Here is a 22274-nt window from a genome sequence, read left to right as displayed (position 1 = left end):
TTGAGTGTACAGATTCATTGTATTTAAACAGTGATCTCAATATAACTCACAGTGTCTCCTAGAGGTTGTTATACCAAGTTATCTTTGTTCCTATTTCTAGCTAAGAAAATAATGGAGGGGGCTAGGAATATGACTCAGCCACAAAAAAGAATGAAACCTTGTCATTTGCCACAGCATGGATGGACCAAAAGGATATTGTGCTGAATGAAATAAGTCAGACCGAGAAAGACAAATTCCACATGATTTCACAGATATGTGGAATCTAAACAAAATAAACACAGAAACGGACTCATAGACACAGAGAACAGACTGGAGGTTACCAGATGGGAGGGGGTTGTGGGACTGGGTGAAAAAAGCCAAGGGATTGAGAAGTACAGACTGGCAGTTACAGAACAGTCACGGGATGAGAAGTTCAGCTTCGGGAATAGACTCAGTGAGGTCAATAATATTGTAGTAACTATGGACGGTGGCAGATGGGTACTCAACTTACGGGGTGATCAATGAGTAAGTTAGATAGATGTCTAGACACTATGCTGTACACCTGAAATAAATATAATGTTGACTGTCAACTGTAATACAAAAATTTTTTTAACCAAAAAAAAGAAAATAATGGAGGGGGCTCCATGGAACCAATCCACAGCAAAGCTCACGCCAGAGCCCGGGCTTGCTGACTCCCCTCCCAGACACCTTCAATTCCTTCTTAGGCAGGAGTGAGTCCACACTTGTTTGCCCAAAGTCAGTGGTATTGCAAGAAAGGCAAGCTAAATTGGCCTGGAGAGTTTTGGAGCGTGGGGGAGAAAAAGAAAGAAAAAGAGAATAAATAACAGGGAAAAAAAACCCACAAAAACAATGGAAAGAAGCAGGAAGAGGAAGGAAGATGCAGATTGTTATATTACTACATTCTTAAAGCTTGATTTTCAAGGTTATAGATGCATACACCAACATCCAGCACTTGTCTTAGAAACATTTTCTAGATTGGCCATATCGACAGTGTAAAACAGCTTCACAGCACCTTGGCTTCTTGTGTGAGGACCTTACGACTTGTTTGCCGCCCTCCCTGCTCTGTGGCGGCAGGCTGGACTGCAGCCAGGCCGAAGATGAGTCTGCTGCCTACTGTGGTGAGGTGGACAAACAATCAAAATGAAAGAATAGGCACCAGCAACTGATAACTAAAATTTAGAATTATAATTAAAACATTACCATATATGAGAGATTTTCATTAGAAATAATGTTTTTATTTAATATAGGCCAAATGCCCAGCCATCTCCCACAAAACTTGATATTCAAGTGTCCCAGCCAGAAGACTTGGACATATGTAGACAAGATGTGTAATGCAAGAAACGACTGTGGTGATTGTTCAGAAAAATCAGGTAAAAATAAAAATATGTAATTGATACTTTAATGGGTTCGATGACATAAATGAACCCATACTTAGAAAACTTCCTAAGAATATTTACATTCACAATTAAGCAATTCCATCATTTCCAGTAGTGTACATATTTCAAGTAGGTGAGTTCTCTAGCTAAAAAGCAAATAAAGCCCTGGCTGGTTTGGCTCAGCGGTTAGAGTGTCAACCTGTGGTCCAAAGAGTCCCGGGTTCAGTTCCCGCTAAGGGCACGTACCTCGGTTGCAGTTTGTCCCTGGACCTGGTTGGTCGTGCAGGTGGCAGCCACTCGATGTGTCCCTTACACATCGATGTTTCTCTCTCTCTCTCTCTCTCTTCCTCTCTTTCCTTCCCACTCTACCTGAACAAAAAGTGGAAAAGAGCCCTCGGGTAAGGATAAAAATAAAAAAATAAAAAAATAAAATAAAAAGCAAATAAAGCCAGCCCAGCTGGTGTGGCTCAGTGGTTGAGCGTCAACCTATGCACCAAGAGGTCACTGGTTTGATTCCTGGTCAGGGCACATGCCTGGGTTGCAGGCCTGCAAGAGGCAGCCAATCCATGTTGATGCTTCTCTCATCAATGTTTCTATCTTCTTCTGCCTTCCTCTAACTGCCCCCCCAAAAAAGGCAAAGCAAATAAAGCCAGATTAACAAAGGAAACACTGATCTTGATGGATAACTCTTATCTGCTATTAAATTCCTTTTGGATTTCTTTGGAAATTTTGGTAAAGATCAAAGAAAAGTCTGGTGAATATTTTGGCTCTCAAAGATTTTGTTAATTCTCACCCGAGGACAGGGGCCAGTGATAAAACCTGCAACCCAGGTATGTTTGTACGTGTCCTTGATCAGGATTCAAACCCAAGGCCCTTCGGTCTGCAGGCAGGCCAATGCTCTAACTGCTTAGCCAAACCAGCCAGGGCTTAAGAATTTTATTTTGTTTATTTAACCTTTGGTATTTCCTTGCTCCTCCCCCACTCTCCTTTCTGTTTCTTAATGTTCTCTATGGTGGTTTAGCTCAGTGCACCACCCTTCATCATCTTGCAGTCTGGCAAGGCTGTGTTATTAAAACCATGGCTGTAGATACAGCTCCAAAACCTCATGACCTTAATCAGTATAAACATTTGTCAGAAATATAGTACACTAGAGAGATAAGTTCCTGCCTTTTGCCTGGTCATCATGGAAGTTAGGAAAAGAAATGCTGCTGAGTTGCGTGTTATCTAACAATGTGTTGGCAACAAAAAGCTAAAAGTATAAACAAATCCTTTTCTTCTTGCTGCCAATTAGCAAATACTAACTCTATTCCTTGCTTACTGAACATACAAACTCATATGGACCCTTGCTTGTTTATGAAGCACATCATTTGTGCTTATTTACAGGCTTTCAAAGTACAAATTCTTTCACTCAAATGTGTAGACTCTTTAATAAACATCTACAATTTCCCCTTTGGACAGTTTTCACTAATGGACCCTAAGAACCATTTTATTTCCAATAGCATCCTTTCCAGTCCACCTTAATATTTTAAGTTATGCTTTTAAAAATAAATAAAATTGTCTAGTTTCACAGTGCCCAAAGTGTTCAGGCTGGAGATGTGATACTGTTTTCTTTGCTGACTGTGCCTGCATTCCCAGAACTCGATGTAAAAATGGCATTCAAGACTGTGCTGATTGGAGTGATGAAAATTTATGTGAAGAGACTTTTCTAATTTTCTATTGGAAAAGCTAAAAACTACTATTAGTTGCCTTAAGATCCCCCCCCCCACACACACACAAATGGACATATTTTTATGGGGGGGGGTAATCTACTATAGAAGCCAGTGTTATGGAATAGAGAAAAATAATGATTAGTAGAAATCAGACTCTCGACTTTAGTGACCTTGAACCCCTTTCTAAACTTGTTTCCAAAATTTAGAATGTAGCTTTCTGCCCTGTGCACACATGGTTATTATAGAGATGTCATACAAGGGTACTCTAGTTTGACTATTAAAAAAAAGTGAGGGTATTAATCAAAATCAATGTCTCTTTGTTAGTGCAGCCCTGGTTCAGATCCAGCTGAAAGCTAGTTTGGCCCAGTTAGTCTTAATAGTGGACAATAGCCAGCATGTAGTGACAACAGCAAAAAGTTCAACCAGATCAGAACCATCTGCCTTTCTAGGATGCCAGGGCCTGAAGTTCTCTCCAGTAGGTCCTGAGGTCAAGAGCAGACCTGGGTTTGAATCTCATCCTACCACTTAAAGGGATGTGATCTCACAAGAGCAATTTCACCTCTTGAAGACGGTTTCCTTGCCTGTACAAGGTGGTGCTTTTAGGGGATTATGTTAAGCAGTAAGATATAACACAAGTGGTACAGTGTTTAACATATAATAGTTATAGCAATTGTAATTTAAAAAAAAAATTGTAAGAATATGATAGATTGGCCCTGGCCTGATAGCTCAGGTTGGTTAGAGTGTCGTCACTATATACCCAGTTTTCGGGTTAGTTCCCCGTCAGACACATACAAGAGTCAACCAAACAATGCATAAATAAGTGGATCAATAAATCAATATTTCTCTCAAATAAAATTTTTAAAAAAGGAATATGGTAGATTATGTCGTTAAAAAATTAACTGCTATCCTGTTCTGGAAAGGGACTGTACTTCCCCAGTCCTTTTGGCCATCAGACTTGACTATGTACATGACTTGCTCTGGCTGATCAATGTGGTTATTAATAACGTGCATCACTTCCCAACACAAGTTTGAAGAGCCAGCTGGTTGTCTGCTATTTCTTTTCCCTATCCTGAGACTGCCAAGGTTCAGATTAGAGGCTGCTCCTGGGGGAAAGTGGGGCCCAGCCAGCCAAACCATTATCAAGTGCGACAAACCTTTATAGCAACTAAAAATTTTAGTCATTAGTAACTAATATAACCCTACCCATCTCAATATTGAAGATATTACAAGATCCCTCATTAATTCATAGCCACCAGCACATACCAGATTATGTCATGTATTGTCAATCCTCACCTGAGGATTTTTCTGATTTTTAGAGTGGAAGGAGGGAAAGGGGGAGGGGAAAGGAAGAAATGAGGGAGAGGAAGAGAACATGGATGTGGGAGACATTGATTGGTTGCCTCCTGTACATACCCTGTTGGGGGCCAGGGGTTGAACATGCAACCCAGGTACATGCCCTTGACTGGGAATCAAACTTGAGACCCTTTAGTGCAAAGGCCGACGCTCTAACCACTGAAACACATAGGCCAGGGCTGGTTTATTTAAATACACCAAAGAAATAACATCTTTAAAGAATGTTAGGCCCTGGCCAGTTCAGCACAGTGGTTAGAGCGTCGGCCCACAGACCAGAGTCCCGGGTTCGGTTCCCACTAAGTGCACATACCTCAGTTGCAGTTTGTCCTCAGCCACGGTGGGGGTCGTGGGTGGCAATCAGTCAATGTCTCTCTCTCACGTCAATGCCCCCCCCCACTCTATCTTAAGATAAATTCAAGTGTCCTCAGGTGAGGATAAAAAAAAATGTTACAACTCAAAGTTTGAGTACAGGCAAAACAGAATTAACCTTAGCCAGCAACTGCTACAAGCAAGTTGCCCTGGGATAGGCCTAGCCTGGAAACCTATTGCACTTTTCTGTTTAGTTCCTTACCTATACAAATCCAGTGTAAAAAAACTGGATATTCAGATAGTGGCATTCTTCAAATACTCAACGTCAGCCTGTCAATCACCCCAATTTCTTGGGATGAATACAGAACATCTCCAATTGTGCTATTCAAAGCATGGTCAGTGTACCTGCAACATCAGCATCACCTGGAAGCGTATCAGAAACATAAATCTCAGGCCCCACTCGACCATCCAGATCCTCTGCCCTTGTTTACCTATTTCACATGCTGTGGTTGGTTACCTATCATCTCACTCTGCCAGAAAGCCAAGTGTCCCAGAGGTTTTCCCATTAGTCTGGGACCAGGAGTGACCGAACCTAACCCACAATGGTCTGGAAACAGAATTGTTTTGAAATCTTATAAATCATTGAGGCTTTGGACTCCTTGTTACTGTAGCAGTGTAGTTTAACTGATACACATACTTTAAATAAAATAATACAATGTTAAAATATAAAAATACTGACACATTTCATTGATAGTCAATACTTTGATACAGCTAATAGAGTACCTTCAAAAGGTACTTGGAAGTTGGTATGAAAATTTAAAGTGAATTCTTATTGTTGAAGTAGAAACTAAGACAATTTCCAGTTGGCCTTAATGCAGAGCACACATTATTGTCTTACCATTTGTAAATTGTTAAAATTGCTTCAACATTATAATTGCTAATACACATTTTAAAAATGAGCTCTAGTATCAAGGGAACTTTCTGGTGATGAAACTGCTCAGTACCCTGGTTATAGTGGCAATTACATGTTAAAATTCTTACAACTTCATATATACGTCAATTTTACTGTAGGTTACTTTAAAAAGCAATTAAAAAAAAAAAGTAGCCTTATTCACTGTGATCACTTAAGGAAAAAGACAAGGTGATATTGCTATTACTTTTATCCCAGCTATTTTATAGAATATCCTACATAGGAAGGATTAACTACTTTTCCTTTTTTGAAGTAACGTACAGGTACATCTATAAAATGGAGCAACTAGTTCCTACTTCATAGATTGAGGATTAAATGAGAGAAAATTAAGTGTGATAGTACATAAAAGGCACTCAATATATGCTCACAATATAAACATTAAAAGAAAAAACCCTTGCTCACCCACGAAGGAGTAATTCTATTCCCGTCTTATAATCACACCCATCACATAAACCATGGAAGCCTTGAGGGCTACTGGAGAAATGTTTACAAACACGAGGAACTTTATACCACCTTTGTTACATTATACTATCATTTTAAATCTTTAATAAAATTCCATCAAAAAGTATGTCAAATTACATGCCATGATTAGCTTTCTACAAACTTTGTTTTCTGTGTACAATGTCAATGAAATACAAAATAAAACTATACTAGGCAAAGAACTTTATTAACCTGTTTCAAACTTTATTCCCAGGCCTCTTCAGCTTAATTAGCTGCAAAGAATGATTTATGTATAAGCAAAAACTGAAAAGAGCTGCAATGTCCAGGGGGGTTGGGCTAAAAAATATTAGAGATCTAGATTTTATCAGATCCATAAACAAAATTTGAAAAAAGCAGTCATAATATAGAATAGCTCCCAGTAACTTCTTCAAGATTATCTTCTTCAGAAGTTGACTCAATTCAGTTTGCCTCATTCTTGGAAGCCTCATCAAAATTCTCCACAAGATCTGAAAAAAGATAAAAAGAGGCAGAAACTCAGGGAGAAAAGTTAAATCTACAAATACAGCTCTTAAGAGGAAATCAGGAAATGCTCTCAAAATATATCCTACAGTTAAACCAGGATATCAATTTAAACAGTTTTTATTTTAAAGTATATATTTTGGCATATAATTAAAACAAGGGAAAGAGAAAAAGTCATTAATTAATCTGCCCATGGCACAAACACTGCACTTAAAGAATATGTATATACCCTCCAAGAATTAAACTTAAGCAATGTAACACATTAGTCAATGTGGGGGCTGAACTAAAAAGTACCGTGGCACACAATTCTCAAGTTTTCCTGGATTCTTAAGGACACCTGTCCATGCAAAGTGGAATTATTTATGATCTAGTGATTCAACTGCCCAATAAATATTTGTTTTACCACACATAAAAATTATCCAGTAACAACTAAGATGGAAAAATGCCTCATGACTGCCAAAGGAGCTTTTCTGCTGATTTTAGAATGATTATATCCCAAGATATCTGAATAACTTCTCCATGTCTTCTTATAAATTATATGGATCTCATAGGAGGAAACAAGGGTCACTTGTGATCTGTACCTAGTTATTACATTTAGGTAACAATATACATATACTTTATTCAATACTTAAGGTTAGTCGTCCCTCACCACTTTGCACTTTGACTTTCGTGGCTTCCCTCTATCAGTTTTTCTAATACTAACTATATTTGAAAAAAATGCAATAGAGTGAAGCCGCAGAAGTCGAAGCACGAAGTGGCGAGGGACGACTGTATAGTACATAAAGAATACTACTTTGCGGAAATTCATTTATCGCAGTAGTCTGGAACTGATTAACCGCAATAAACGAGAGGTGACTGTATATACCTCCAACTACTTGGGATCCTAAACAGAAAAAAGCCAAGCCCACAAACGTTAACTCCCAGTTAAATATCACTGCATTACTTTTCTCATTCTAAGTGATTGAGGTTTATGTCTCCCTTTCCCCCTCTTTACTCTATACCATCTCCCTCAAGGTAGTCTTCCCTACAGAATAAAAGTTTCTTTTTCTTTATTAGTATGAGAGAGAGAGAGAGAGAGAGAGAGAGAGAGAAAGAGAAACACTGATGAGAAAGAACACTGACAGGGTGCCTCCTGCATGCCCCCCAATGGGAACCAGGCCCACAACCCAGGCATGCGCCCTGACCAGGAATCAAACTGGCAACTTCTTGGTGCAAAGGTCAATGCTCAACCACTGAGCCACACCGGCCAGGCAGAAAAAAGTTTCTTTATTCTTCCGTGCTAAGATTCTCCAGTTTAACCACAAGTGAAGATCCCTACCTGGAACTTCATCATCATCATCCTCTCCAGTAGCAAGTGGTGCTTTTCCATCCACAGCTGTGTAACAGGGAAATGTAAACGTTACTCACACAGTTGTCTGTCTTCAATAAACATTAACCAAAAGAAGTACAGATGAAAAGTTTATATTCATCATATGACATCTGGGATTTCATCTATAGTACCAGCAATAAAAATGAGCCAGAACACTAGTAACAGCCAACAAACCAAAGTCTATACCCATCCTTTCAATCCTCTGGCCCACCACAGACACTGAGGTAGTATGAGAATAAGGCGCTCCCAGGGCACAGGTAAATCCACACACCAAATATGGTAAGCTTTATTTGGGGAGGCAAATTAAAAGGCTGTTTTCTCAAATACTCTGTTGTGTTGTGCATGGTATAAGAGACAAACCTTTACCGAAATGCAAATAAAATGATCACCAAACCAGTATTATGTGATATGCTGAAGGGTCTTCTTGAACATGATAAAAAATACAAACAATAAAATGGCAACAAATACATATCTATCAACAATTGAACCTACAAAAAAAATGAACAAGCAGAACAGAAAAAGACTCAGATAGATGCAGAGAACTTTTGTTGGTTTCCAGATGGAAGGGGGGCTGGGCAAAAAAGGTGAAGGGATGAAGAAGTACAAATTGGTTGTTAGACTGAGGAACCTCAGAGGGAAGGGAGATGGAGGGAAAAGATAAACCAAAGAACTTATATGCATAACAAATGGACACAGACAACAGTGTGGGGAAGGAGGTGGCAGGTAAGAGCAGGTAGGAAGGGGTCAGTGGGGGGAGGACACATATAATATTTTCAACAATAAAGATAAAAAAATTTTTTAATTGTCTTTTGAGTGGTAAGCATCCAGTTTCCTTTTATTAAACAAGAAAGTGAACTACCATACACCTGACAGTTGGGACCTCACAGTACTAACCCCATATGGTTTTTCAGTGGGCTGTTTCAAATACCTATTTCAGCTCTGAAAGCTTAAGACTATCTCTTATGCCTCTCAATGTGACAAAACAATATATAAATTGAAGCAGAGAGAGTGAATGCCTAGGAAACATGGATGACTAAATAATAAACCATATAATAAGCCTGTCTATATTCCCATTCTTCAAAATTTTAATCAGAGGGCTTCAGCATAAAGTAGCCATACTCCTGAGACACACTTACTCATCTATGCGATTTTTCTGCCTTGAACAAAATCCGTATCATACTATTAAAAACACCAGAATAATGGCAGGCCAATTAGATACAACTGAAGAAACCTGATAATTTATAATTTAAAAAAATTGATTTATCTTGATTGTTGAGGGTATTACAGATGTCCCTTGTTCTCCCCCCTCCACTACCTCCTCCACCTAGTTCCCACTCCACCCCAGGCCTTCACCACACTATTTGAGTACATGGATTATGTATATAAAACTCTTTGGTTATTCTCTGCCTGACCCCTCCCCCTTTCCCTTTGAGATCCATCAGTCTGTGCCATGCTTCCATGTCACTGGGCCTATTTTGTTCATTAGATTCTCCATATAAGTGAGATCATGTGATACTTGTCTTTCTCTGACTGGCTTATTTTGCTTAGCAAGTATTCTACAGGTCCCTCCAAGCTGTCTCAAAAGGTAAGAGATCCTTCTTTTTTACACCAGCTGGTAGTATTTTAAAGTCTCTCATCCAAAGCAAGAAAACTAGTAGGAAACAAACAAGTATAATAATCACAGCATACTAAATTATTGAATACACTAAGAATACTTGCTTAAAATCAGTGTAAAAGCTGGTATTTTTTAGAGGAAAGGCTGAATTTCCAAATATGAGAAGATTCACATCCCATTTGCATTCTGACATCTTAGAAATCTATTGATAAATCAGTAACCCGTACAAAACTCACATTGTTTGGGCAGAGCTTCAGCCAGTCTCCTTAAACTAGTCAGACTGTCTGCACCAAGCTGGTTTAAGATGCTGGGTAGCATTTCTGTCAGCTGCTTTGTCTCAGCATGGCCTGTAATGGTGAAAGTGTTCGCTGCCAGAGATGCCTGAACTTTAGGATTGTTAAAGTGGATCACTGTTCCTTGGTTTGTGAACATATTTACCTATAAAGAAAAATTGTTTTAAAAAAATTAGCAATGCCCACCAAATTCCCTTTAAATCCAAATATTTTATTAAACAAAAACTGAAGTCTGGCTAACTAATCTAGTATTTCACTGTGAAGCAGAAGTGGAATGGCAAGCACAATCTCCCTGACACTCATCAACAGAATAGAAACATCTTAGAGGAATACAAAACATTCTGTTTAACATACTGTAGAGTAATGAGGAAAAAAAAAAAGTCATTTAATGAATTAACATTAAAGCTTTTTTCAGACAAATCCTGTTTTCATAAAGAAATAAAACTTGACACTTACCTCCTCAATACCAGAAATATTATTTACCCCTAACTTCTTTAAGGAGAACTGAAGTTTTTTATCATCTGCTGTAGCTGTTCTGTGAACCACCTTCTTCTTTCTACGAGCAGTTCCCTAAAGTGGGGAGAAAGGAAAGAACACAGCACACATTTATACCATAACAACAGACATTTTCAAACAGAAACAATTTCAGATTCCTTTCTGACCTTTGGCTCTGTATAAGAAAATCACCACGACCACAAACTTTTATGCCGTGAGTCGGTAGGTTAAAGCAATGATGGAAGTCAAAAGAAGGAAAGGAATTGACTACAAATCCTTAATAATTTCTAAAATTCTAGTTTTGTCAGATATAAATGAATGATCTTTTCAAAGTCCTACTTTTCTCCCCCATTGATTTTTCAGAGAGAGTGGAAAGAAGGAAAAGAGGGAAGGGGGAGGGTGATGGTGGGAGGGAGGGAGCAATACATGGATTTGAGAAAGACACATCAACTAGCTGCCTCCTGTACACGCCCCAACCAGGGCCAGGGATCGAACCTGCCACCCAGGTACATGCCTTTGATCACAAATAGAACCCTCAACCTTTCTGTTTGAGGGCCAATGTCCTACTTTTTACATTAACTGCTCTAAAGTGCTCAAAGAGGTGGCATGTGTCAACCTAAATTAAGCTTCCTTTAGAAGCTCAATATCCAGAACTACTAACTTTTCTGGGTTTTTTTGCACAAATCAAAGAAAAACCAACAGCTGTTAATACTCATAGGCAAGACAGTGTATAACACAAATGTCTGTACAGACTTCTATAGCACCCAAGAGAAAAAATCTAAAATTTTTATTTTAATATTGATCTGTCCTGCCCCCTACTATGCCACTCTTGACCACACACATCTCTTATCACACACACAAACTCATCTTCAGCCAAATAAACCTCTTTACTGTTACTAACACAAGCCAAACAGGAGTTCTTGGACACTGTTCTTCTTTCCTATCATCTGTATGGCTCCTTCTCTCACTATAAATTTTTGCTTTGTGTCACCATATCAAGAGTGGCCTTTCCCAACGACCCAATATCAAATACCAGCTCCACTACTCACCATTTTCCATCTATCCAGGTTTACTTCTCTTTACAACACTTATTACTGATGGAGATAAGTATACTTTATTGTCTACCTCACTAGCATGTCAACTCCTTGAAGGCTTCTATTCTATCTGCTATAAAACTCAGTATTTAGAAGTGTATCTGGCTCATTGAAGGTACTCAGTAACTTGATGAGTGAATAAATACAGACTTTAGGAAAACTTGTGGTCTCATACATATATGTCAAGTATTCAATCTCCCCTTTCTCTAAAATATCCTATAAACTTCCAAAACCAGAAAAAATGTGACCACCTATATTCTGCTTAAATCCCTTTAGCCATTTACACTGTATACAAGGCTCTTCACGAAAAGATTAGCACCCACCTACCTCACTGTCCCCAACTTCCACACCAATTTTGATCATCCTTTAAAATGCTGCTCAAGCCATTATCTCTCCTGTGCTTTCCCTAAACTCTACAATGAATAACCCCACTCAGCTAAATCACTCCCATCTCTATATCTTGAAAATGCTTCTCTTGCACTATGTGTATTACACTGTGAAAAAGATATTAAAAAAAAAAAAAAAAAGCTATCTCCCCTACTAAACTTAAAGCCCCCTAGACACTTTAAACTACCTAAATTTTGTATTCTCAGGATCCAGCATAGTAAAAGCTTAAATAAACCATAGTTTAACTGAAGAAAAAATCAGAGTTACACAGAAATCCCCTACCCCAAAAAGCCTTTAAAAATAGCAAGTACCTTGAAGTGGTCATATAGATACCTGGTTTCCAGAGAATCCTCTCTGAAACACATGCTAAGAAACTACTATAGGATTCTAAAAGTAAAACCAGCATACCTTCTATAGTTTTCATACACAGGGTTCAATTTTCACTGAAATAATTATCATTTATGCTCTGATCAGACACTGAAATAAAGAGTTTTTATAACACTTACCTAGAAGTATCTAACACTTGTTATTTTCTCTAAGGCAAAACTCACCTAATTTCACATCCCATAACTAGCAGGTTTCTTAAAAGCTGAAGAAAATGTTTCCACATTACAATGACAGAAATACTTACCCTATTAATAAATAAGTCAAGTTTAATCCTACATCAGCCTCAAGAATCCTAGGAAAAAACCCTGACTCTCTTTTACCTAGAATAGAATGATTTCTCTCACAAGTTAAAGATGAATGATCCAAGTAACAACAAAAAATGGCACATTCAAATTACTCCTTCTGAAACCTGCACTAAAAGGCACGATGGTTAAAAATATCATAAGAGCCTGTCTTGTGTAGCCCATTGGTTGAGTGCTGACCCATACACCAAGAAGTCGCTGGTTCGATTCCCCCTCAGGGCACATGCCCAGGTTGTGGGCCCGATCCCCAGTGGAGGGCATGCAGGGGATGGCCGATCCATGTTCTCTCTCATCAATGTTTCTATCTCTCTCCCTCTCCCTTCCTCTCTAAAACCAATAAAGGAAAAAAAAATTTATATTTAACAACAACAAAAAGCATCATAAGAGAATCCAAACATTGGCCCACAAAGAATATGATGAGTTTTTGCTGGCACTTGAAGGCCACACCTAGCTTATAATTGCTAAACAGAACAAGAAACACCTACTGTTTTTAATAGGTAGGTATGGATCTTGAATACTACTAGCTTCGGGGGTGAGGGGGAGGATACATACACTGCTGGCAAAGTCGAGTACTTAACAGATGTACATCTCTACTATTTAAGTGCAAACTTTGGCTATTGCACTGTAGATTCTACTTGAAGTTAATGGAAAAAAACTAATAGAGAATAAACTTGTAGTACAGTACAGAAGCTTTTACCATACAAGTGAATACCTTACAAGTTTTACCAAGTGAAGACATGCTCTGTTCCAACAGGCTATCCCACACCTTGTTAAATAGTAGGAATGTGCTAACAATGCAAAATATAACCAGGTAACCCTCTGTCTAGAGTGGACTTCCAATTTATGTAAATTACTTAAAGAACAACCTCAAAACTTACTAAGTTCAAAAAAGAATCCCCTTGAGGGCCTCAGTATCCACCAGTAAAAAAAACACCAATCAACCAAAAACTGATCATTTAAAAACTCCCCACTCTATCCCTTCAGTTTTAGTGAAATTGCAAAGTCAAAATGAAAAGACATTCACTTAGGCAGTATTTTCAAATCCCTAGTCACTGCTTTTAAATTCCAAAAAGGTCTTCAAGTACACCAGAAATATACAACTACTGCACTGGACTGCACTAGCTAAGGAAACATTACAAAAAGGTCTTAATTTACAAAAAGACACCAACTTCTCACTAGTAAGTCGACTGCATACAACTGAGGCCAAAACAAGTCAGGGGTATGATGCCCACAGTGATATGTAACTGAAATGACACATTACCTTAGGAAACACTTTTGTTCTACTTAAAACACTGTAACACTGGAAAGTATATTTACATAAAAACAATGTTTGCAGTTTAAGTACTCTTTCCCATCGACTCACTTGCTTTTTTTCCTTTGATTATACAACCTGCATGTTTCACCGACACGTTATAGTGTACATCTAATTTAATCCGCAGCTCTCCTCACAATTTGCTAGATCTGTGAAATGCCCTCTGTAGATAAAGTGACAGGCCATAGATATTAGAAATGCAAAGGAAAAAAACCTAAACCTTAAAACTTACTTTCCCACCAATGCGCACTTGTGCCTGCAGTTTGGCGAGTTTCTCCTGGTTCATGATAGTTTCTTTCATCTAGAAAAACAGGAAACCCTCAGCGAGGAAAAGGTCTAGTTCACGCTAGCATTCCACGCTCGTTATTTCCTAACAAACCCAACAAATGTCCCGCACAGGCCGAGGCCTGGATCCCAAATCCACCCCGCAAAGGTCCCAATTTCAGTTTGCAGAGGGCCCAAAGAGCACCCACCTTCCTACCCGCCCCTCCCAACAATTCCCCCCTTTACAGGCCCGGGAAATGGGGTCTAAACCACGCCCGGGCAGCACCCCCCGCCCCGGCCCGGCCTAGCCAGGGCCTGCCCGAACCGGCCACTCTCCGAAAGCCTCGCGGTACCTGAGGCTCCGGTCCTCGGGTTCCGCCGCGAGGTGGAGGAAGAGACGGCGTCGCCTCGCCCCCAGGGCAGCCGCCCCTGGCTCGACCTCGACCCCGAGAGTCAGCCTGAGTGGGTGCGCCTGTCCGTCGCATCGCCTTCCTCTCCTCAGCCCTGTCCCTCCCTGTCTCGCTCCTTCCGGGCACTTCCCGCCCCCGTTCCCGTCCTCCTCCCACGCCGGCGTCCACAGCCTTTTTGTACCTTGTTGGAGAGGAAACGGGGCCGCGCGGGGGACTAGGGTTGGCGCTCAGGGGGTCTTGGGCAGACCAGCTGAGAATAAGCGCACACACGCGGGGACGCAAGATGGCAGCTAGAGAGCGGCCGGAAGTGACGCAAGGCCACTTCCGTGAAAAGTCAGGAAACGGACTTCGCCACGAGCTCAGGGCTTTGCTGCGCAAGCGCGTCCCTAGGACGCGGGGTTTGTGACCGTCGCGCGTGGACGTCCTTCTCATTCTGCGCTGGCCGGGTGGCGACCACACTAGAGACTGGGCTGGAGGCACCGCGAGTAGCCCGGGGAAGGCCATAGAGGGGTCAGAGAGCACGGTTTCTTGCACAGTGAGGGTCGAGTGAGTCGGCCCTGTCTCCCTCGATCCTTGTTCTTTACTCGCAGAAGGAAGAGACTGTTCAGGTTTGCGGAAACGCTCGGGGCGCCCAGTGTGTGCTCACTCCTATAGCCGCTGGCGGCTCGCTGCGTGACGTAGGTTGGAGCCATCTTCTGAATGTTTTAGGATTTACCCTTCGGCCCCAGTGAGCCTTTACCAAAACGTCTTGTCAAAACTTTGTCAAAAACAATGAAGCTAATTTTGCTTTCTAAGGTTAGGTGGTTTGTTATGTTGCAGGACCATGGTTCGAAATTTCTGGGGAGCGTGTTCAGAAAGCGATTCAGTCGGACTGGGGATAGGACCAGGTAATCTGCATTTCGGCAAGCGGAGCAGGTGGCAGCTCACCTGAGACCCGTGTACGTGATTACCGTCTCTTGTCTCTGTAACGGACCGAAAGTTGTCTCGCTTGGCATATATTTAACAACTAGCGAGTCACAATTCAACAAACTACTTTTCTTAACTAGTAAGTCAATCAAAGAATTTGTGCCCAGTGTGTTTGGAGAGGCTAAACTGGTGTAAGTTGAAATGTTTTCAACGCTAGGACAGGTGTTAAGACAATCTTAACGTAAAACGACTGATGTTAAAAATGGAAATTTAAATCAAAATACTGAGATCAGCCTTTCTGTGAACTTAGCTATGAAAAAAGCCTTTGCACATTCAAAAATGAGCTCGAAATCTTAGCTAGAGAAAATACAATTTATATAGCAACAAACGTGTAGGTGCAGATTTCTCTATTTAGGTTGTCTCTTTTAAAGATAATTGTAACAGGTGATATTTTCTCAAAAAACAATGTTGCTTCTATTATTAAATATGAATCAAGTGTAGCGCAGAAAAGGGTGTTGGTATTGTCAAGCTATGTGGGTCACTGTCCTAACAATAAAGATCAAAATGACTGTGCCAACACTGTTCAGTGCTATGGAAATGTTACAAAATGCATAGAAATACTCCCCTTTTTGAAACTTTATCTCTGTTCAGGAACGATTTTTTTCCCCCTTTATGTTATAATGGGTGTATTCGAGGCTTCCTAGTCATGTGATGTTTTCTGAGTATTTACGTAAACACAAAGTTCTGATTCACCTTTCAAACACCTGTTTTCAGGAAATATTTCAGGTTAATTTTTAGTTTCTTTTGGTTCCCACTTTTCTCTGTTCTTTTGTAACTTTGACTTGTACCATGTTGAAAATCCTAAAAGGTTCCCTAATAATAAAAAAATAATATATTTTGGTTTCTTCAACTGCTTCTGCTTATTTTCTGATGCTAATTTTATTAGGAGAATTATGCTTCTGCTAATATTTATATACCACTTTGCAAAAAATAATTTTTTAAAACTATAAGAGTTACTAAGTTGCTATCTTAGCTCAAGGATGGCAAAGGAGTAATTTACATGCTTCTATTTTCTGTGTACTCTTAATGCTTATGGCAAATAGGGATGACTGGCCCCACATTTTACTGCTAAGCTTGAACAAGCCTAAGAATCATTTAGTCAGCATGAGTAGGCAAGAAACAGGAAACCTGTTTTCCCTCCTTGGTTTATAGCTTATCGTCTAATCAAAGTTCATAAATTGTTTTCATGTCACAGTTGGACTTGAGTCTGCTTCAGCAAGAGCTAAAATGTTTATATTATGTTCAATTCTGAAAAGTCCTATTTTACTATGGATAAATGTTACTATGCCTTTAGTTGCTTCATGATGTGGCTCTTGGCTGATAGCCACAGTGGGCTTTTTGTATGCTTGTTTCTAAACCTCCTTAAACTCTCCTAGCACCACTTTTGTCATTTAGCTTTCAGTTTAAATGTCTCAGAAAAGCCTTGTCTGACATCCTCAACCCCATTAAGTTACAGTCATTATAGTTGTGGTATTTTGTTAAATGCAAAATGAGAGGTGGATAATTTTGTTGAGTTAATGGATAATTGAACTAGGATTATTAATAACAATCTCCCACTAATTTAATATTGAGTGCTGGCTCTTTGGTCGTTGGATCCTCAGCAATCTTATGAATTAGGTAGTTCCCATATTACTGGTGAGGGAACTGAGGCTTTGAGAGTTACAGGTGTGAAAATAGACACAATCTCATCTCCCTTCCACCAAATCTATCCATCTGTATGTATCTGAACTTATAAATATTGCCTTCACTCTTGTCACATATGGGAGAAATATTTCCTCTATTTGTATTTTGTTTCATTCAGGACCTTGATTCTTCTATTACTGTTTTCCTCCTGTATCTCTGTTTCCCCCTTTTCAACTACATCATTCTGCTAATACACTAATATGCTGTAGTATCAGGTACCTAAAAAGAGAACAAATTCAGTTCTCATTTTAGCCTTTAGGTAGCATTTGACACATTTGACCATTCACACATTTTTGAAACATTTTCTTTAGACTTCCAGAACATCTCACTGCCTGATTTCTTCTAAACCTCATGGCATTTTCTCAATCTACTTTATCTTTTTTCACGGACTTCTAAATATTAGAGTTGCTCACATCTTAGTCCCATTTTCTTTTCTTTTTATTTTTATTGCATGATATTTTTATTCAAGCCACCCAACTCCTTATATATACATCTGCAAAAATGTGGTTCATGGTGAAATAGTTTATAAGTGTTTCTAGCTACAGGACATTATTCTTTTCTATCTGTACTCTCCCAAAATGGTTTCCATCTACTCCCATGGCTTTTAATGTCATCTTTATTTTGATGAGCCCCAAATTTATAACTCAGACCCTACCTAACTTTTTGAACATCAAACTGAATATTCTTTTTACATTATTATGGAAATTTTCAGGCACACAAAAGTAAAGATCATAAGATGAACCTACATAAGCCCATCACCCAGCATCATCTAGTATTAAATTAATATGTAGACTCAATATTTTTAATATATGGTAGGGTCAGTACCTTTTTTTTTTTTTTTTTTAAGTTGACATATTTGCAGACCTTTATTCCATATACATTTTAGGTTTTGCTCCTTTTAAAATTTTTAATTGGGATTTATTGTATAGATTAATTTGGGAAGCTTTTGTATCTTTACTAATTGTTGTATGAGTCTGCATTCAGTTGAAAGAAATATATCTGGCTATTTTATTTATCTCTTTTTTTAATCCTCACCCGAGGACATTTTTTTCATTTTTTGATCAGATAGAGTGGGGGAGAGAGAGAGGAAGAGAGAGGGAGAAACATCAATGTGAAAGGGACACATCGAGTGGTTACTACCCGCACAACCCAACCAGGGCCGAGGACAAACTGCAACCGAGGTACATGCCCTTAGCGGGAACCGAACCGGGTCTCTCTGAGCCACAGGTCGACGCACTAACCGCTGAGCCAAACCGGCCAGGGCTGGCTATTTTAAATATAGGGAATTGGTGCTTAGAAATTTGTTTAAAGGGCTGGAGGTGTGGGTTTTAGTGTAGGTTATCAGTAATAAACCTCAGGATAATAGTGCAGAACTGGGCTGTTAAAGGAGCTGCTACCACTGCCCCCATCCATTTAGGAAATAAAGAATCAAGACCCCACAATAGGAGTTTCTGATGTTAAGAATTCACTACTGTAGCTATAATTCAGGAGTAAAAAATATATACTGTAGCAAAAAATACTCAAAACCCGAAAAGCAATGATTGTGTCCTACAAAGCTGCTGCAGAAAATACTATTATCTTCACCAACATGCTTGCCAAAAAACAAAGCAGCAGGAAGAAGGCTTTTGCCTTACTTCTACCTTCCAAATCTTACTTAAATCTACCTAATTAGCAGAAATCATTTACCAGTTAGAATCCTAATTGCAAGGATGTCTGGAAATGTAGTTTTTACCAATCTACCTTATGCACCCAAATTTTCACATCCACAAACAAGTGCATCTATTTTTTCAAATCTTTTATGTATTTTAATAGAGAAAACCTAAAGATCTTGTGCTTTCTTTGTTAACTGTACTACCAGATACAGTCTTTATATTTTGTTTCTCCCATTTTAGATATTGCAAATATCCCTCCTGGTCTGTTAAAGTTGTCTGTAGTACCTGTGTTGAATAGAAATATATCGCTTTTTGACCACAAGGTGATCCAGCCATGAATTGAAAGAAAATAAAAAGGACAGAAAATAGGTTAAATTATTCCACAGAATGCAATAAAAAAGTCAAGTTACAGAAAATGACAGGACAGTTAATCTGCTATTTCAACAAATAAATTCCAAGGGAAAAAAGAAAAGAAGGGATTCTTTAGATAAAAAGAGACCTAAGAGACAAAGGTAAAACAATAGTGTTTAGGGATGCAGGTATAGGTAATACAACTGAAAAGGAAGGAATATCATAAACATCAGAATAGTAATTGTTCTTGGGAGGAGAAAGGAGATTGTAATTGGGAGGAGACACCTGGCAAATGCAACGTTGCTAGGGTTGCAAGGATTTCTCTTCTGATCTGTGTAGAGGGTATTCAGTTTTCCATATTTGCTGTACGTAACAATAAAAGGTTTTTTAAATCACACAAAATGACATATGTGATACATATTGAAGGTCACTTTTTAACATTAGTGTTGTATGAGGGGAAATATATGCGTATTTGCTCTTTGTCCTGGATTTCTAGGCCACAGCTCCTAAAACCCTTGACACGTTAAGAGTGTCTTTTGTTTGCTAATGAGATAACTAGTATGCTGAGGACCCCTAGATAGCTTCAGGACATGGCTGGTTGCTAAAAAGACCAAGGCATGATTAGAGGGTTGATGGTTGGAATTTTCAGTCCCATGCCCTAGCCCCATCACCAAACCTCTAGGGAGAAAAGGGCCTAGAGGTTGAGTTCAGTTACCAATGGTCCATAATTTAATCAAGCATGCCCATGTAATAAAACCTCCATGTAGTAAAATCCTCCAACAGAGCTTCTAGGTTGGTGAACACATGAAGGTGCTAGGAGGGTACCAGAGCCAAAAGAGGGCATAGAGATTTCAAAAATCCTCCTTCTCCCATACCTTCCCCTGTGCATCTCTCACATTTGGCTGTTCCTGAGTTGTATCCTTTATTTTTTTGTTTTTGTTTTTAGAGGGAGGAAGGGAGAGAGAAATGGCTGCCTCCTGCACGCTCCCTACTGGGGATCGAGCTAAGCAACCCGGGCATGTGCCCTGACCAGGAATCGAACTGGGACCTCTCAGTCCATGGCACGACGGTCAATCACTGAGCCACACCAGCCAGGCAGTGATTTGTATCCTTTATAATAAACTAGCAAACACATATTTTCCTGAGTTCTATAAGCCATTCTAGCAAACTGAACCCAAGGAAGAGACATGGGAACCCCTAATTTTTAGACAGTTGGTCAGAACTAAGGGTGGCCCAGGACTTGGTACTGGTATCTGAAATTGGAGGCAGTCTGTGGGATGGGACCCCTTGAACACGTAGAATCTAATGCTAATTGCAGGTAGACAGTGTCATCATGAAATCGAATTATTGGACACCCAGTTGGTGTCCAGAGAATTGGTTGTTGGTGTGGGGGAAAAAACACTCAGCTTTGTTAGGGAGGAGAATGGGAGTGAAGATCAGGGAAGAAAACTCAATGAGAGGGCATTGCATGCACTGAAGATGGTAATGGGCTAGTGATACCTAATGTTTATGTAGCCTTTACAATAGGCATTGTTCTTAGTGTTCTACAGTTTAACTCATTGGATCCTATGAAGTAGGTATTATTACTCCCACCTTACAGAATCAGAACATTGAGGAACAGAGAGGTTAAGTAATTTACTTACACAGTGCTGATAAGTTGCAAAGCTGAAATATGAAGCCTGGCATTCTGTTCCACAATCTGTGTCTATAACCATTATATTATACTACTGACTACTGAGAAATATGATTACTTCCCCTCTCAACTTGGTATCTAATAAAAATATATTCTACTGCTTGCTCATTATCTCTCCCTGACTAACAGAGATCCCAAATATACCACTATTTCTATTAAATCAATATTTAAGAGTCAATTCTTTTTTCCTATAACCTCCCATATCCAATCCCATCAACAAATGTTATTAGTCCTACCTCTAAAATATATCCCAGCTTTGTCTACTGACGATGTTTACTGCTGCCACCCTAATCCAAATCACCATCATCGCTTACTTTGGCTACTATAATGGCCTTCTAACTTACCTCCCTGTGCCCACTTTGCCCCGTGCAATTCATGCTGCACACAGCAGTTTATTTAGAAGGCAAATGAGCTGGGCCGGTGTGGCTCAGTGGATTGAGCATTGTCCCATGGACTGAGAGGTACTGGTTTGATTCCCAGTCAGGGCACATGCCTGGGTCACAGACTTTATCCCCACTAGGGGGCGTGCAGGAGGCAGCAGATCAATGTTTCTCTCACATTGATCCCTTCCTCTCTTAAAAAACAACAACAAATGACACTACTCTTCTGCTCATATTATATAGCATTCCAATGACTGTCCATTGCCTTTGGAATAAAATCTAGATTCTTTACTGTGACCTACAAAACCACACACAATCTATCTTTGCACAGATTTTATCTCGTCACTTCCCCTAGTTCTTACATAATTGGGCTGTACAGAACACACACATAACAGAAAAATGTTTCCTAGCCTTCATTTTAATTTTGAAAATATAAATAGGGTCAAAATACCAGAAATGATTAATTTATGTCAGTCTGAGGCAGTGCTTATGTAAAGTAATGTTTGAACTGACATTCCCCATCCTCAATTGTTGTCAGCTTCCTTAGTCCTAATTTTGAAATAGGCAATGACCACCAAAAACAAAAACAAAAATACCTCATAGACACAGGTAACAGTATGCTGATTACCAGAGGAAAGGGGTAGGGGGATAGAAGAGGGTAAGGGGAGGATAAATGGGAATGGTGACAGAAGATAACTTGATTTGGGGTGGCGAACATACAATACAATGTACAGATGATATAGAATTAGTCACTTAAAACATACAATTTTATTAACCAATGTCACCCCAATAAATTCAATAAAAAATTTTTTAAGTCACTGATAACTGAAAAATTTATAGGAGCAAAGATGACAGGGAGCAAAACAGGAAAGACAGAAGAGAAGGAAGGAAGGAAGGGGTGGGAGAGAAAGAGGGTGCACCAACTCTACATTGATAAAAGACCA

General features: G+C 39.4%; 1 protein-coding gene across 2 annotated transcripts; it reads right to left on the bottom strand.

Annotated features, from left to right (window-relative positions):
- Window positions 1-5040: 5040 nt before the first annotated feature.
- On the bottom strand, window positions 5041-14909 carry BTF3 (basic transcription factor 3). Of its 2 annotated transcripts, XR_004961763.1 has the most exons (7): window positions 14787-14909; window positions 14164-14232; window positions 10411-10524; window positions 9898-10099; window positions 7996-8052; window positions 6390-6664; window positions 5041-5170 (listed from the first exon to the last, which is right to left on the bottom strand). XR_004961763.1 is itself a non-coding variant. In XM_036280515.1 (6 exons), exons 2-6 carry the CDS (start codon window positions 14230-14232, stop codon window positions 6618-6620), a joined length of 489 nt encoding a protein of 162 aa, XP_036136408.1. In that variant the 5' UTR covers window positions 14787-14909; the 3' UTR covers window positions 6366-6617. The 2 variants fall into 2 exon arrangements, 1 of the variants encoding a protein (XP_036136408.1); XM_036280515.1 differs by lacking the exon at window positions 5041-5170 and having other exon boundaries at window positions 6366-6664.
- Between the last annotated feature and the right edge of the window lie 7365 nt (window positions 14910-22274).

The sequence above is a fragment of the Molossus molossus genome, unplaced genomic scaffold (assembly GCF_014108415.1).
Source record: "Molossus molossus isolate mMolMol1 unplaced genomic scaffold, mMolMol1.p scaffold_m16_p_3, whole genome shotgun sequence".
NCBI lineage: Eukaryota > Metazoa > Chordata > Mammalia > Chiroptera > Molossidae > Molossus > Molossus molossus.
Note: the sequence above shows the minus strand (reverse complement) of the source record. Positions and strands in the feature narration are given on the sequence as shown.